This window comes from Typopeltis vanoorti, chromosome 24 (assembly GCF_054136105.1).
Source record: "Typopeltis vanoorti isolate ZY-2024b chromosome 24, IOZ_Tvanoo_1.0, whole genome shotgun sequence".
Classification (NCBI taxonomy): domain Eukaryota; kingdom Metazoa; phylum Arthropoda; class Arachnida; order Uropygi; family Thelyphonidae; genus Typopeltis; species Typopeltis vanoorti.
This window is the reverse complement of record NC_143572.1, coordinates 18077446-18096058: the sequence shown is the minus strand read 5'-3', so window position 1 is coordinate 18096058 and position 18613 is coordinate 18077446. Positions and strand designations below refer to the sequence as shown.

At 34.8% G+C, this 18613-nt stretch overlaps 1 protein-coding gene across 1 annotated transcript in view; it reads right to left on the bottom strand.

Annotated features, from left to right (window-relative positions):
- The window catches only part of Upf1 (Upf1 RNA helicase), a 230831-nt gene that overhangs the window by 98953 nt on the left and 113265 nt on the right, over positions 1-18613 (bottom strand). The window contains exons 12-13 of the mRNA XM_090414072.1: positions 11516-11604; positions 5042-5156 (exon numbers count right to left, since the gene is read on the bottom strand). Coding sequence (XP_090270198.1) covers positions 5042-5156; positions 11516-11604 — 204 coding nt within the window. The remainder of the gene's footprint in view (positions 1-5041; positions 5157-11515; positions 11605-18613) is intronic.

Genomic DNA, 18613 nt, shown 5'->3' with positions numbered 1-18613 from the left:
CAGATAAAATGTGCCTGAGTGTATAAGGGCCAGGCAGACTGGTGAATCATTAACATAATGAAGCAGCTGATTAAAATGAGCAGTGATAATATACATAGGCATATTATCACTGCTCAACAGAAGGAATGTGTAAAATGAATATAACCCATACAGAACAGAGCAAGAATCACTTCTTTACAAACCCTGAGCAGACTGTACTGCCAAAGTTTAATTTTAAGGTTAATCTGATGTAGTTTGGTGTTCTTGCTATGTCCTCATCATGAGACGAGAATTTTTCTCTTATAATCAGCTTTGTAGCATAGCAAGACAAAATCTTATTTAGCAGACAGGTAGATGGTGGTAAACAAAGTAATGAGCTGAACTACCCTCAATTTCTTTCATATCAACATAGCTTAGAATCAAAGAAAACTATCCAGATTTGGTAAAAGTAATGTTGGGTTCAAAACAGCATTGGATGTGTATGATATATACCAGATATTTCAAATCTTATAAAGAACTTAATGAGTCTCTGTAAATAATGCACCTTTGGTAGCATTTCATCTATATATAATGCAAGTTCTAGGGCACACAGCACAGCAGTATTGGTGCTACATTACAGTGGGATCTGATTAGATATTATTCTATTTATGAAGACAACAGTAGACTATTAGAGGTTCTTATTTTGAACTTTCTGTGTAGATCAGTAGTATTCTGCTTTGTGTGTTTGAAAAAGCTGCTAGTAGAGAGAGAGAGAGAGAGAGAGATGGTTGGAATATTTCTTTAACTGAACTAAGAGAAGCAGAATACAGATGTTCCAGGGTTATAGTGTTGGGGGGGGGGGGGGGGGCATACATGCAGTATGGTCTAGTGCAGGGGTCTCCAAACTATGGCCTGCAATATGATTTTATCCGGCCTGCCAATTGGACCAATTTTTCAATAAGAATCTGCAAAAAAAAAAAAAAAAAAAAAAACGTGTGTGTGTGTGGGGGGGGGGAGTCGCTAGATTTCAACTGCATTAATTAAAATTGTGTTCAAAATATATTCCCAAATAGCAAAAAGTAAACGTAATCCAAGTTGTTACGGTCTTTCTGACTGTAAAAGGTCAGTTAAAATAGACTAACAAAGAAAATAAATTTAAAAGAATTCAAAACGAAATAAAAAAATGGTTAAAATGAACTAACGGGCAAAAAATGAAATAAAAACAAAATTTCCCGATCTGTATTCATTGACAAAAAATTCAAACTTATATGAAATTAAAAAAAAGTTACAAGTAAATTGTCGGTGCATATTCGGTCGAAAAACTAATGACTAGCAAAAATTAAAACAAATTGTTCCCAAACGGAAAAAAATGAATTAGTCATTTCAGATCTTAAACAACAATTTCAGAAGCAATTTGCTGATTTGAATGCCAATGCTAGGGAAATAAGATTATTTCAAAATCCATTTGACTGTGTTGTTACTGATGATGTCCCAAGTCAACTTCAAATGGAAATTATTGAACTTCAGGCAAATGAACATATTAAAGATAAATACAAGGAAGAAAACTTGATCGATTTTTATAAATTTTTGAACTCTGAGCAGTTCTTAAATTTGAAGAAATTTGCTTGTAAATTTATCTCTATTTTTGGGACAACATATCTTTGCGAACAAACTTTTCCCTGAATGAAATTTATCAAGTCAAAATATAAGGCAAATTTATCTGATGAACATTTGAAATCGCTACTTGTAATTAGCACTTCAAAATTTGAACCTGAGTTTAATAAGATTTTAAAAACACAAACACAGTTACATCATTCACATTAATGGTTTTATTGTAATTTGTGATAAAAATATGAGAATTTGCTGATAGCGTTCGTTGTCATTAATATAAGATAATTTAATCTCACATACTCTGTAATCAGTTTTTATCTGCTTTCAAGAAAACCCATATCTAGTTCTAGAGTTTTTTTATTACTACGGCCCACTGAACAGTGCTGAAGTACTCAATGTGGCCCTCACGGCAAAAAGTTTGGAGACCACTGGTCTAGTGCATAGTATAAAGGGACAATATGCCAATTTTTTGTGTGTTATATAAGATTTTCACAACGAGGACAAAAAATATTTGTCCAGATGGGATGATCTGATAGAGATTTTATTTTAGTTCCATATTGCAAGGATAGTTGTCAAAAGGAATGTGGTGACTGTTCACATGCTTCAACGTAAAGACTAGGAACAGGTGATGACGGGAATGCCCCAGTTGTGATACTAATTGCCTGATGATGGAGAGGATCTAACAGGTTGAAGCAGCGTCAACTTGGGACACAAATGCATCTTGACTGGATAAGTGCTAAATACAAATGGAACAAAGATAATCTATCTGCATTCCAAGAGGTAGCAGCTAGCGTACAAAGAACGTCTTTCTCTCCCTAACATTTGTATGTTACGCAGAGTGGCAAAAATGTATGCAAATGATCCTCTATAGCGAAAACCTGAACACATTTGCAAAAGTAGTGATGGAAAGGTGATCAAGTCTTTGCAGCAATTATGACTCATATTACATGAATGACAAAAGATAGTAATGTCATTATGTAGAGGGCAGTGTTTATGGAAGAAAGTATTCCATTATCAAGTTCACTTTGACTACAACAAAAGCATGACACTAAAACCTGACCGCTGTGAGATTCTCCTCACTGAGAAAAGAGCAGAAGAGAGTGATATCCACATGAACTTAAATTAGAAAGTTTCTGATGAAAAGAGGGAAATATTCTCTAAGACCAAAGTTGTGTCACATTCTTTTTCCACATCAAATAAAACTGATATTATGCACTTGCTTTTAAGGACAGCATCTATAATGGAGGTTTCCAGTCAAACAGGATAATCCAATGTTGAACTGATCTTTTTGAAATCTAGACCATGTCTTTGAAAGTAGTTCATTTCAGGAGACCATAAAACCTCCTGACTCATAAAATATGTCAGGAGGTTTGGAGGCAAAGAAGTCGCATAGGCTCAATTTCAGTGCCTTTGATGTATCATATTGTTTTTCATTAATGAAATACTGCAAACTTCAAAATGAGTGGTAATCTGGTATAAGATCAGAAGAATATGGAGGATGTGGAAGCTTTCTCCAGTCAAATTCCTCAAACTTGGTATAGGTGATTCTTGCACTATAAGGGCATGCATTATCATGGTGAAAAACAATACCCTTTCGACTGACCAGGGAACACTTTTTATTTATTTTTTTTTCAGTTTTTATTCAATTGATCAAGCTGTTCACAGTATACTTCAGCTGTGATGTTTGGTTTTGTGGCAAGAGTTCAAAGTGAGTCCAAACGCTTAACAAAACCTTCTGAGGGTGAAGGTCTTGTTTTGGCAGAGTTTTAGCCTGTTCCCCTGAATGAACCTACTAATTTCGGTGCTTAACATTCTTGTAAAGTATTCACTTTTCATTGGCAGTGACTACACGACTCAAAAACAGAGATTGAACCTTTCGAGAATGAGTGGTGCAGATGCTGATGAACTCTCCTTGATTGTTGTTCATCAATTCAAGAGGAACCCACTTGTTGAGCTTAGACACCATTCCAAGTTCTTGCAAATGGCAATGGATGGTCGATGACAATGAATTAAGATCTATCTTTTGCTAATTCTTCAACAGTTGCATCAGTATTTCTTGCAATATCGGCTTCCAGTATATCATTATCGAGAGACACAGGGCTCCCAGAGCAAGGCAGTCTTTCAAGCTAAAGTCCCCCCTTGTCGAAATTTTTGGAGCCACTGCTGGCACTTTTGCACGTTCAAAGCATTATCGGCATACACTTCATGCACATTTTTTACAATGTAAGTAGCATTGTAGTCTTTTTTGAACTCAAAGCATAATATGCCTAACATTCTCTTCAGTGACTTCCATAGTAATAAAGGGTTATTTAAACAATAACTTATGTATGATGTTCTTGAAAAGGTGGAATTCCTTAGAATGAGGCCGCCTCAACTTAGCGGTACTTATAAAGCTTTAAAAATTCTGTTTAGACAACCTGAGACACATTTGAACAAGTATAGTATGAAAAACTACATTACTTTTGGGATGACCTGATATTTTGGAACCAAACTGCAAACATAAAAATTAACAATGAACTGGCAGAACTTTTCAAATACAAAAGGGTATTATGTGTGCTTTTATCCTCTTCTGTTCCATCTCTACAATGAAGAAATTTTTGAAAGTTAACAGTTTAGAAGAACTGGAACTTTATATATCATCCTCCTATTTGTAAAAATAGGAGGATGATATATAAATCTTTATTTATATTTGTGAAATGAATGTGAATAACAAACCTTCAATAGAATGAAGAAATATATTAACATCAAGAGAAATAAGCAAAAACTAGAATGATAAAATGCTTTATTTGTGGTCTACTTTTCTCTATGGAACAGAAACATAGATAATAAATAAGGAAGACAGTAAAGGGTCAATGTTTTGAGGATCTCTTGGATCCACAAGAAGAGAAATGAAGATTTGGAAAAATCATATACAGGTCATACTGTGAAACATGAAAGGCTTCAAATGGATTTATAGAGGGAAGAATTGAAGATAAGCAAAAGAAAGCAAGATTGCAACACACACATGGCTCAAAGCACCAACTGGGACCACAAACTATGCAGGGAACACTATACAGAGCATATTATACTTCCGTATTTAAACATTTCTGGTTGAATATTAGAATATTTCTATTTCCTGTTGATTTTGGTATTGAATACTAAAGTTTACAGTTTACTGGCAATTAAAGCACAACTATTAGTATGAAGGCCGTCATCTGGAGTACTGACTGAATTGTTGCTAATTTAGTCAATACTCTATTAGCAATCAATATAGAATCATCTAAAGATCTCTTCACTGTAGAGATGGAACAGAAAAGGAGGAAAAAAAAAAGTATGCATCTATGCTTAACACCTTTTTTGTATTTGAAGTTGAACATCAGTTGGTTTTTTAAAATTGTTTATAAATATTTGATCATTGCAAAATCTATAGATTCTGAACATTGGATTAAAATTTAAATAAATCTTATTTAATGTCTCTGCCAAGGAATGATACCTCAAGAAGTTCTTTTTCACATGCCTTCTTCAACATCCTATATCTCTTTTCATCAGCAGAAGAAAGTTCACCCGTCTCATCCTTCAGTTGCTGTAATTTGTGAAGTTCAGAATGCCTGAAATATAAAAACAGAAAATGATTTTAAAAATAGAGTAAATGATGACTTTTCATAAATTATGTCCAAGAGATATCAAGTGATGATGACGTCCGGCCACTCGTAAATAAAGAACATCTATGAAATGTTCGATTTGAAGACAATGATGACAATTAAAATATGCACTTTATTTTATTTTGCCTAAAACATTTGTGCATTATGGCCAATACAATTTTTAATTTTATAAGTTTATACTATGTATTTGCTTCATAGTTTATACGTTTTCTAAACTTACATGAATTATCTGAATTAAATAAAATATATTTTGTTGAGAATGTCATTATTATTTATATAATTAAAAAAAAAAAACGATTTCAGAACATAACCATACTTTTTCTATGTGATCTAAGTCTCGCATACCGTGATTTATATGGAACCTAACATCCGCATTATACGAGGGTTACCTGTGTGTGTGTGTGTGTGTGTGTGTGTGTGAGAGTCAATGAGTGTGTGTTGTGTGTGTGTGTGTGTGAGAGAGAGAGAGAGAGAGTCAATGAGTGTGTGTGTGTGTGTGTGTGTGTGTGTGTGTGTGTATATATATATATATATATATATATCAGTCAAAAAAAAAAGTTCAATAATTTTAATGACTTAATCCCCAAGATAATTAAGAATAAAAGTCATTAAAATTATTGAACATGTTCGTAAACCAAGCCAATCTGCATACAAATATATACATATAACGTATATATATTTGCATAAAAAAGCCTCGGTGCAGTGGGAGAACTACTACAGCCTGCTTTAGCAGTAAACTTTTGCAATTTATCTCTCTCTTCATTTACTATGAGTTTAATTTAAAAGCATTTATAGTACGGCACATATCTATGCCCTCATAAATGTCTAGAAGAGGAAAGGTGAATATGATAATAAAAATTACAGTATTAATACCCTAATCCTATTCATAAGTTACAGGAACTAACAGGTTGTATCATGGGGGGGGGGGGGGGGGTAATTGCGATCTTCTACTTCCAGGGTAAATTTGATTCTTGGGTTGATTTAATTAATTTTTACAAGACAATCATGAAGATCAGCCAAGGAGGAGTTTTCCACACAGAAAAAGGCGTTATTAACATACCTGTACCAAATCGACGGTACAAAATGTGTCATAAAGTAATTATGCTAGAGTTGGGGAAAGGGGAGATCACACAGCTGTTTCCTCTATCTATTTGTACAATTTGTTCTAGCAGCTAAAATATCAGCCAACATCTTTTATTCCCTTATAGGGAGTAGGCAAGGCCTTTAAACCCTATCTAGCTTTTGGAGACTGAGTGAGCAAGTTGAATCTCCACCAGTAGCCAATCAGAGATAGCTGGCCCATGTCTATCACTAATTATAGGCGGCCACTGATGAAGAGACCTGCAAAGAAGTGCTGCCATCTCTTGGTACCTAACCCTAACAGGATATGTTACTGTCTGAAATAATGTGGGTTTTTTTGGGTTTCCAGGATGAAAAACCCAAGTTACCGAGAGGAAAAATCCCGCTTGTCCATGCCAGAGATCAACTAACTTGGGAACTGATCAAAGATAGATTGCCTTTTCCTCCAGTTGGCGACTAGACTTGAACCTAAGTTTAACTTTGGGCAAACAAGCACAGAGGATGCAAGCACCACTTCCACTGAGCTACACAGGCCTCTAAAATATCCTGAATCAAAAAATAATTTTACAATATCACGAGAAAAGTCATTATAAAGTAATTCAATCTTATTTCTCAGAGGGATATTTGTAAAGATCTAGTAAATTTTGATGTAGTCAAAATTTACTAGATCTGTAGATTGTAAGGATAATCCTGAAATTTTATTTTTAAAATCTATTGATTTTTTTTTTTTTCAAATTAAGGAAGCAGAGTTTCCAGTAAATGCAGAAAGAAGATTAGATTGGTATTTTGACACTTTAGACAGGACATCTTATGCAATTCACAATACATCTTAATGGCACATTTTCTTTATGCAATTTAAGAAGGAAATACAGTTTTAGAGCAAAAGACTGATGAACGTTTAGCCCTTTTACAGTTTCTTCATCCCAAGAATAAATTCCTCCAAGAGGCTGTTAAATTTATTGGGAATAAATGCAATTAAGCTGGGTCTCTATCGATGCTTCCTAGGTTTTCTAAAATAACTGTTCTTATGTAATAAGTTCATGAACTTTGCAATAATTATGTTTTTATTACAGTTTAGAGAAGATAAGGCTTGAAATTAATTTTTAGATAAATTGCATTCAGGAGATATTGATTTAAATAACATATATGCCTGCTTGAAATCTAACTTTACTCGCTAAATTATATGAATGGTTGCGAAGGCTTTATTTATATTATACATGAAGTCCATGACTGGAATGGTGTTTGGAGATCCTGCATAGCCTATTCCTTTTGATAATACTGAAATTTCATCATTAGATAGAGGATGGCCTGAAGTATTAATGAGAGAAAGAAGAATGCCTTCCTCATGGATCTTACTTAGACCACAATGTTTTCCAGGCATATCTTTGCATAATTTTATGTATAACACCATGTAGCTTCTCGATGTTTCAAATCAACACATTTGCATTCTACCTTGCAATTAACTGACATTGCCACTGATGATGATTTGTAATTTTCAGGCTGAAAATATGGCCTTTAAATAAATATTATTCACTCATTTCCTAAAATGTGTATTGAAGGGGAAAAAAAAAAAAACTGTTATTATTTACTTTATGAAGGTGTTCAAGTAAGAAAATGATATCCAGAAAACAAAAAGCAGACACAGAAAATCTTGAAGCCTCTGCAATGCAGAGTGGTAGTCCCACATGCAGCAATGAATTTTTATTTTTGTTGTCATTTTGGTTCACTCTGGTATACAGTGGATATGGAAGGCCGACATGCTTGTCTAAGACATATTATTCAGTATCAGAATATATTATTATTATTTGACACCTCCAGGGAGTCCTAAGACTCATCAAGGGAGGGCATCTAATCTACAACTCTCCGTCTCCACCACTCAACCTCATCCACAAACCGCCTCATCTACACCTACGCCATCTACTGTTCTCCATCATCACTATTATTTTTACAGACAATCACAAACATCCATGCCCACAGCGGGATTCGAACCCGCAGCCTTTTGGCTGGAGAGCAGATACGCTAACCACTCGGCCAACCTATATTCTAAGCATGTTAAACAAGTACTGCCATTTGATAATATAGAGCATTTTCACAAATCAGTGTTAAAATGTATGAAACAAGTTACGTTTATTTAGAATCAATGACGTGTCACAGCTAAATAACTTCTATTGGGCAATTCCTATCTGCATTATCTGTGTCTGAAAACTGTATATGTGTGGTCTTCTGGCTTTGCCTGTATTGTGGCATGTAGAAAATCTAAAAAATGATGAGATATTATTGGATTTATTTCCAGATTAAACTTGTTTACTTGAATAAATGAGTTATTTTTACTTTATCTGAGTGTTTGGTGGGAGGGTGACATGCAATCAGACAGTAAGAGTTCCAACAAATATCATCCACATAAATTAACAATATAGAGAGATAGGGAAATGAAGATGTTCAAGATGCAGGTTAAACTGCTCAATATTTAGTAGATAGCCAGGATAGGACACAAGAGGACTGAACTCACTGAAAACTGTATATGTGTGGTCTTCTGGCTGGTTTGTCTGTATTGTGGCATGTAGAAAATCTAAAGAATGACGAGATATTACTGGATTTATTTCCAGATTAAATTTGTTTACTTGAATAAATGAATTATTTTTACTTTATCTGAGTGTTTGGTGGGAGGGTGACATGCAATCAGACAGTAAGAGTTCCAACAAATATCATCCACATAAATTAACAATATGGAGAGATAGGGAAGTGAAGATGTTCAAGATGCAGGTTAAACTGCTCAATATTTAGTAGTTAGCCAGGATAGGAGACAAGAGAACTGAACTCACTGACATCCCTTGAATATGTAGATAGTTTTGTCTTACCTGAAAAATTACATAAATAGCAAAATCAAATAATTTCACAATATCAGAAGGAAATTTTTTTTTTAATAATTCCAGACAATCGGTTAGCAAAAAGTGAAAGGACATCCACATTATTCAACATTATTAATGAAAAGAATTGTCTGTAAAGGCAGAGAACATGGGTAGACAGATGTTTGTTCAGTGGATCACCTATTAAAATATAGTTGTTACCACGTGTTAGGAAATAATAGAAAATAAATTTAATCTATTAAGATAAATGTTTTTTTACATAAGATAAAAGTCTCCCAGATCTTTGAGAGAGAAAGACAGTCATTTCTATTTAAATTCGGTTGGTGTAAGATAGTTTCACAACTTTCTTTGAATAAGCGTTCATATTTGAATCTGCATCTATGAAGGAGAACAGGTTTATCCCACTGGACACTATGAGTAGAGTCAATACTGTGCTGCGCCAGACCAGACTTCAGAGGTTTGTTATAAATCAATATAATATTGATGTTCTTTTATTCTTTTTTCCAAAGAATAGCCAGTTTGTCAAAAATAAGAGATATCGCATTCGCAAGGTATTTGGTAAATGCCAGCCAAAGATAGAGAAGACAGTTTATCCTTTGTAGAAGGTAATAAAGAAGAAATTTTGTTGATAGGAATACATGTCAGAATCAATTGATATTTTTTCAGAATTCTACCTATAGGTTCTGAGATTCCTGGAATGTACGGAATAGGAACTTTGCAGACTATTGAAGAAACTGTAGATATTGGAACATAAGAGTCAAGTATCTGTTGGATTTGATTGAAGTTGTAATAATTTGATTCCATTAACTCTTTAATGATGGAAAGTTCTTGTTATAAGATTTGAAACAATTCGAAGATACTATGTTCTTTGTCGATGTAACGTCATCGACGTAAAACATCATCGATGTAAAGATACTTTGGTACCGTTACATCGATGATGTTTTTGCTGTTTGGCCACACATTGAAGATGAACTTTCCACTTTTCTACAACGGATAAATAACCTTCACCCACGCATCCAATTCACTATGGAAAAAAAAAACTCTGGTACTTTACCATTTTTGGACATCCTCCTTACTAGAACGTCTTCTGGTACCTTATCTACAAGCGTCTTTCGAAAACCCACATTCACTGGCAGATACATTCACAAAAAGTCTGCGTACCACATACCTCAAAAATCTGGCATTCTTAAATTTCTAATTCATAGAGCACATAAAGTTTGCTCTTCCCCAATAATCTTACAACAAGAACTTTCCATCATTAAAAAGTTAATGGAATCAAATGATTACAATTCCAATCAAATCCAACACATACTTGACTCTTATGTTCCAATACCTACAGTTTCTTCAACAGTCTGCAGAGTTCCTATTCCGTACATTCCAGGAATCTCAGAACCTTTTGGTAGAATTCTGAAAAAGTATCAATTGATTCCAACATATATCCTATCAATTTCTTCTTTATTACCTTCTACAAAGGATAAACTGTTTTCTCTATCTTTGGCTGGCATTTATCAAATACCTTGGAAAAAGTACATTTTTTGGAAAAAAGAATAAAAGAACATCAATATTATATTGATTATAACAAACCTCTGAAGTCTGGTCTGGCACAGCACAGTACTGGCTCTACTCAGTGTCCAGTGGGGTTCTCCTCCATAGATGCAGATTCAAATATGAACGCTTATTCAAAGAAAGCTGTGAAACTATCTTACATCAACCAAATTTAAATAGAAATGACTGTCTTTCTCTCTCAAAGATCTGGGAGACTTTCATCTTATGTAAAAAAACCATTTATCTTAATAGATTAAATTTGTTATTTTCCATTATTTCCTAGCATGCGGTAACAATTGTATTTTAATAGGTGATCCACCGAACATTTTGCTTGTATTCCATTCCTATTACTGTAACAGACACTGAAGATGTACTATTAATTTTAGTACGAAATATTTGTCCTTTTACTAATTAAAGATATCACTGTGGTTTTTACGTGTTTCTTAATTATTTAATTTACTATGCACAGGTTATCAGTTCGTTCAGCTTGCACACAGAACCACGTTTGAACTCAGCAACACATTTATTTTTTAATGCGCTTTATTCTAAAGCTCACAGAAATTGAAATATCCTATCTGCATAGTCTGTTATTATTAATTACATGTATTATCTGTCCCAAATCACTGTCTAGCAGGATGAAAATCTTTTTGCATTAGGAGACACTCAAAAAACTGCAGGGGGATACACATAAATAATAATAATAATAAAACATTTTCTTCTATTTCAGCTACTCCTTCTATCATGAATCATAAAAGTAAAGCACTAAGAACAAGCATAAGATGATATTTTTATTCTGAATTAAATAATAATTACCCTTCCAGATTTCTGATCTGATTATGAAGTGCAAGAAAGGATACTGGGGAATTGATTGCCTCACGGCTCTTTGCACACAGGCGAACAACCTACAATTAAAAACAACAATTCATATGGCAGTTTACACAGAAGATGAAATAAAACCTAGTTTTAATATTTCCTACATATTTCATAATTAGTAATTAAAATCATAGGTAAAATTTCTTTTATCTTTACAGGTAACAGAAATTATAAAAGGAGTGAAAATGATGCTCTCTTTCTATGGTACACTCTCCCATGCAAGTGTTCCATAGAATAGACTGCTGCAAGAGAATGACTAAGTTAGTTTGGTATGAAAGGATGATCACTACACTTAGAAATGAAAGAAGCTAGTTAAGTAAAACAGTACTCATGAATATACATAAGGAAAAGACAAAAGAATGTGACTGTAAAAAAGAGGATTCATCAACTAATCATATTACCAATTTCTAGATGGCATCAAACATTTTTAAAGTGTGTTTTTGATGAACTATCCCACGTGTGAGAACTACATTCTAGTACTGTACTCTATTATGAGCTATGTAATGCTTTAACAGAAATCAATCAAAGGATTTGAAAATGACAATTACACAAAATAAAGAAATCAAAACTGAAATGAGACTTCATGTTCTCCTCCCCCATTTCTCAGACACTAACTTTTGGCAAGAAAACCAAATCTGGAACAAGAGCATACTATTTAAATCAAATATATCATTTTGTTACTAAAATAAAGGGTAAAAATTCATCAGTTAGCTCGACCTTCTTTTGTCCAACATCAAGGATTTTAGTCCTTGGTGTATCTCTCCTAACAATTGGTTAGAGTGAATTTTTTATTTGTACAGTTAGTAACTGTATGGATAAGAAGTAATATTTTGAGCAGAGAAAGAGTTCTAAGTGATGAGGAATTTTTTTTACAAATTATGTGTTTGTGCAAAGAAATGCTAAAGTTAAACAGCCTTATTGAGAGAAATATAATCTTGCCTGAAAATTTGGGTACAATCAAAGCTAATGAAGTGGGCAGGAGGTTAAGAGTGAGAGAGAGAAATAAATAAAGAAAAATAAAGGACTGTTTCAGAAGCAATGAAGTTGACTAACGTCACTACTTCAGTATTATAATCAACTCCCTAATAATAATATTTCAGCTACTACTATTGCATATGGCTCATCTTTAGATGTTTAATCAGTGCTAGATTTGTCAAATAAGAAGGGATCATCAAATAAGAGAGAGAGAGACAACAGAGGCCTCACACACCCACATTGTGAAGAAAGCTTGACTAGAAAGTCATTCATTATGCCATGTGGGTGAACATATAGAGAAGTAACTGGTAACCCAATCACAAAGCCAGATGACAGAATGATATTTGCTGAGACAGCTTCTGTGCCAACTAATGCATTTACAAGAGGAAAGAGAAGAGTGAGAATTCCTCTAATGGAATCACTAAGTAGTTAGCTTCTATACATCAAAGGAGTTAGTTAATGGTTTTCATAATTTTAGATTTGGTTAGATTACAACTACTGTTGCTCAGTAGTAGTAATCTCAGGTTTGTAAGTGCTGTCCCTAATCCAGATTTTCAATCATCTCCTCCCCACCATCTTTGATAAAGTTTCCAACATGCTACTATCTAAGGTCCTACCTAGGGGAATTAAAGAGCAGATATAAGTCCACACCAGTTATTACTCACCACTTAGACCATTTGCTGAGGGTTCTTTATATGAACAACTGTTCTTATTTGATTTCACTACATATGTTGGGATGCCTAATATTTGTGGGATGAAATTCTCAAATTATCCATTATAATAGTGCCATCTCCATATTGAGACACCTTATCTCACTTTCTATGAAAAATTCCTTTTGTTTTGAAAAAATGTAACTCATAAATAGTGACAAGAATAGAACCAAGGCCTTTTTCAGCAAAATGGTACATTATGTCCTCCATCTCACTATTATACCAAGGAACTTCTGAATACACTGGCTCAATACCAGACAGTGGTAGGCTTGCTGTTCATTTGAAACAATCTGGTGTGAAATTAAGTTCCACAGATGATCTGAAGACATACATCGCCAAATTAGTCCAATGAGTACAGGTCAAGTGATTATTATGGAGAGACTTACACTATGGAGATGTAGGAAGAAAGATCACATGGCAGGAAGGAAATAAAATTTATGCATCTGCTGAGAGAAAATTTCTTAAGGCAGAATGTGATGGAGGAGACTAGGGATGTTAGCGTATTGTACCTAGTCACGGGATCAGAAGAGCTATCTATTCATATTGCCTCTGATTGGTGAAAATGACCATGTGGTCTTGACTTGGGAGATTGTAAAACATGAGGAATATTCTATCAAGAAGGGGGGGGGGTATACGTGGAACTACAAAGCAGGTGATTATGACAAGCTTAAACTGTGCCATGGAATAAAACACTGCAGGGTAGTAGTGTATGAGATATAGTTAAGGGGCACCTAGTGAAAGCCATATTAAATTGAATATCTAATGTAAAGAGGGTTAATCAGGTATGAGTTAGATGGATGAATAATATCATTAAGCATGAAATGCAGAAAAAGAAAATGCTGTGGAGGGTATATAAGGAGAAAGATAACCAGCATGGCAAGGAAGGCAAAATCACATAAGAGAAATATCTAGCCAAGCAGGCCAAAGGAAATCCCAAAGAGGTCTTTTGTTATGTGGCAAATAAGAGGAAGAATAACCTTAATGAGTGATGATGGCCATGAGGAGACGGAAGCAGATAAAATAGTTGAGTTACTGAGTGACCACTTTGCAAGGGTATATTATTCTAGTGAGGTTACTGCTTTAAGCTATGTGACAGACATTAATGTGGGAACAGAGAAGGATGAACTAGAAGTTCTTATGATATTGCAGAATCTCAATGTAAATACAATTGCGGGATTAGATGGGATATCTGCTAGGGTTTGTTTTGCGAGAACGTGCAAGAGAACTGGAAATGCCTTTGACTACGCTCATTAATTCAAGTCTCAGCTCTGGTAGAGTTCCAAGGGAGTGGAAAGAGCACAAAATCATTCCCTTGCATAAGGGAGGTTCTAAGACTGCAGTGGCAAATTATAGACCAATCAGCATCTGAGGTGCGGTGGTAAAAGAATTAGAAAAGTTGGTAGAAAAGAAATTTTGAGAATGTGTAGATAAAAGTATGATACTGTATGAGGGTCAACATGGTTTTGTGAAGGGTTTGTCATGCCTTAGTAATTTACTAACTTTTAATAAGAGAGTAGCATTTGAGTTGGATACAGGAAATGGCTGCAAGATGATTTTGCAAAGGCATTTGACCGACATAGGGATGGATATAATACTGGTTAAGTGGATAAGAGGATGGCTGCTGGACAAATATGAAAGTGGTATACGGAGGGACAGAATCAAAGCAAAAACAGGTGACTAGTGGTGTGTTGCAAGGTTCAGTGCTATGACCATTGCTGTTTAATTTGACATAGGAAATAAACAAAGGAAATATTCAGTTAGACAATGGATCAAGTGTTAACTAATAAATATTTATTAAACCTGCTAGTTTCACCAAACTTTAGCTATTGGCATCTTCAAGGTACAAGCACTTAGGTTAAAAAACATTACACAAATATGAATAACTGCAAAATTCTAACGATTATAGTTGCAAACTGAAATAGCATTGAACGTGAGTGATACACATATCGCTTGTACATGATTAACTAGTTGTTGCTAAAGAACGTTCTGTAGGTTGCATTGAAGTTCATTTCCTGTGTGTTAAGAGATCTAATTAGGGTTTTCCATATCTCTGGGAGTATTAAACCTTGGTTCCCATTAAGGTTATCAACAGAGCGAGCGACTGTAGCTGCTTCTTTAAACATTCGGGAGTGGTGGTCTTCTTCTACGTAAGGGGAACAGCTTTTATCCCGCTCAATGACAGGCCTGATATGTCTTGCCTGTTGTTTTTGACGTAACCAATGTGCTCCTTCTGTCTAATTTCGAGGTTTCTTGATGTCTGCCCAATGTAACTTGAACCACATGAGCATGGAATATTGTAAATCCAGCATATTTATAGAAAGGATGGTTATCTTTTGGAGATCTTAGTAGTTTACGAAATGTTTCTATAGGTTTGAATGTCACTCCTATTTTGTGTGATTTGAGGAGACTAGCTAGCTTGTTGGAGATGCCACTCACATACAGAATTGCGATAGTTTTGATATATTGAGTATCCTCTCGCTCACTTTGTGGTGGTTCAGAGAAAAGGATTTTGTTGACAAGTCTTCGTGGGTAGCCGTTCAAGTAAAGATTATTAGATATCAATGTTAACTCGTCTTGAAGGTCCTTATTATCTGTTGTGATGCAGACAGCTCTTTTCTTTAACATGTGTGCTACGCTGAGTTTGCCAAGCCAGTTAATTGTTGGTAAATCGTATTCTTCCAAGAAAAATAGTTTGAATTTAGGCAATGATCGTACAGTGAGGTTATATTTTGTGGGAACAAGATACCTAGGAATGCTGATGACTTCCATCACGGGAACGTTTGTAAAAAGAGAGGTGACATCTAGGCTAGCTTGAAGATCATTTTCTGATATGGTAATGTTTTTTAATTTTTCCACAAAATGTTGCGAGTTTCTGATGTAACTCTCTGAGTTATGGATATGTTGTTGTTGTAGGAGTTTGAACAATAAGTAGGTACGCGAGTTGATTCCATCCACAACAGCAGGTAAAGGAATACCATCTTTGTGTACTTTTGGAACACGATAGTCTTGGAGTTAAAAGGTGCAGATTTTAGATTTTTAATCAGCATCCTTGGTACCTTGTTCCCACAAGATATAACCTCACGGGTACGATCACTGCCTAAATTCAAACTATTTTTCTTGGAAGAATACGATTTACCAACAATTAACTGGCTTGGCAATGGGCAGTCCACTTTCACCTTCTTGTACTGACCTATTCATGGAACACCTCGAAAATAAAATCCTATCTCAAATAATTCCTAAACCAACAATTTGGTGGAGATATGTGGATGACATCTTCATTGTATGGAACCACAAAAAGGATGACCTACTGGACTTCCTCAATAAGATCAACTCCTTTCATCATTCTATTAAATTTACTCTGTAACTTGAAAGAGGCAAACAACTGCTGTTCTTAGATATCTTAATTAAGAAGCAAATTAATGACCATATAAACCTATAGGAAACCTACGAATACAGGTCGCTATCTACATTTCAGCTCCTCTCACCATATTTCTCACAAACTCAGTGTAGAACACATGTTAAAGAAAAGAGCTGTCTGCATCACAACAGATAATAAGGACCTTCAAGACGAGTTAACATTGATATCTAATAATCTTTACTTGAGTGGCTACCCATGAAGACTCATCAACAAAATCCTTTTCTCTGAACCACCACAAAGAGAGCGAGAGGATACTCAATATATCAAAACTATCGCAATTCCGTATGCAAGTACCATCTCCAACAAGCTAGTTAGTCTCCTCAAGCCACACAAAATAAGAGTGACATTCAAACCTATAGAAACAATTCTTAAACTACAAAGATCTCCAAAAGATAACCATCCTTTCTATAAATATGCTGGAGTTCACAATATTCCATGCTCACGTGGTTCAAGTTACATCGGGCAGACACCAAGAAGCCTCGAAATTAGACAGAAGAAGCACATTGGGTACGTCAAAAACAACAGACAAGACAATATCAGGCCTGTCATCTCATTTTTCTATAACTAACCATGTCATTGAGTGGGATAAAAGCTGTTCCCCTTACATAGAAAAGTTGTCATGATTTGAGTATATTATAAAGCTGTTTAAATTCATTTAAATATTTTTACATAATTTATTTATGGACAAATATTATTTGTTAGTTTCTTTATTAAAATTGGAATAAAAGGTATGTGTGAATATCCTTATGTATTATGAGATTTTGGCCTGTTTGTCTAAATAATATTCCACAGTAAATAAGAACAATAATGCTTATATTTTGCTAAGCAGTAAAAGACTAGTGAATCTATTAAGCCTAACTGCACTTCACATTAAAGTTGCATTTGAAAAACAATTTAGTAGCTAAAAGAAGAATCAGCTAAATGTGCATACCTTCTTGCATTATTAGAATTATATACTCATAGATATTTTATGAGTCAGCATCAGTTAAAAAGGGGAGCTTTGCCTTGATTGTGCCACTCATAAATGTGGCATCCGGCATGGCTGAGCTACTGATTACTGTTGTGATGTTACGTGTGCCAATGATTGAAAATACAAAGTAGGTGGTATTATGATATGAGCAGCACAGCTTCATGGACATGTGATAAAAGAATATATATTGAGGAAAGTTAGAAAGAAGCAAGTGCGCATGCACACACAGTATGTTAAAAAAAAAAAAAAGGACTGAACAGTTGCTATAAAGACTTTATTGCTCATTTTACAACATTTTAAGCACTGTCTCCTTCAAAATAGTCCCCTCTACTGGCAATACACCGTTCCCAATGTTTCTTCCATTGTTGGAATGCTTTCTGGATGGTGTTCAGTTCTCTTATTGCATTTTCCTGAATCTCCTCTATTGCTTGGAAATGCCATCATTTCAAAGTGGTTTTAAGTTTGGGAAACAGGAAAAGTTTGCTGGGGTTAAGTCCAGAGAAAGGGTGGATGGGACACAATGGATGTCTGATGTTTTGCAGATGAGGAGCGATGCATTGTCGTGGTGCAACATCCAAGTCTGTTTTTCCCACAATTCAGGCCTCTTCATGCACACAGCATCCCAAATACACTAAAACTTCCTGGTACAACTCTGTTTACCACCTGACCACATGGTACAAATTCTTAACGGACAATTCCTTTCCAATCAAAAAAAAAAAAAACACAACTAACATCACCTTGATCTTTGACCAACTCGTTCATTGATGCTTAAACCACTCATAGCACTGCGTTTGGCTCATACAGTCCTCCCTATGCTTGGTTAAGCAATTGAAATGTCTAAAATTTTTACCAAGTTTGTAGCAAAATTTCACACACACGTTCTTCAAGCTCTTTCATTGTCACTAATCCGATGAACAGCTTGTGCACGTGCTTACTTCAGTGGATGTAGCTCATAGTAGAACGAG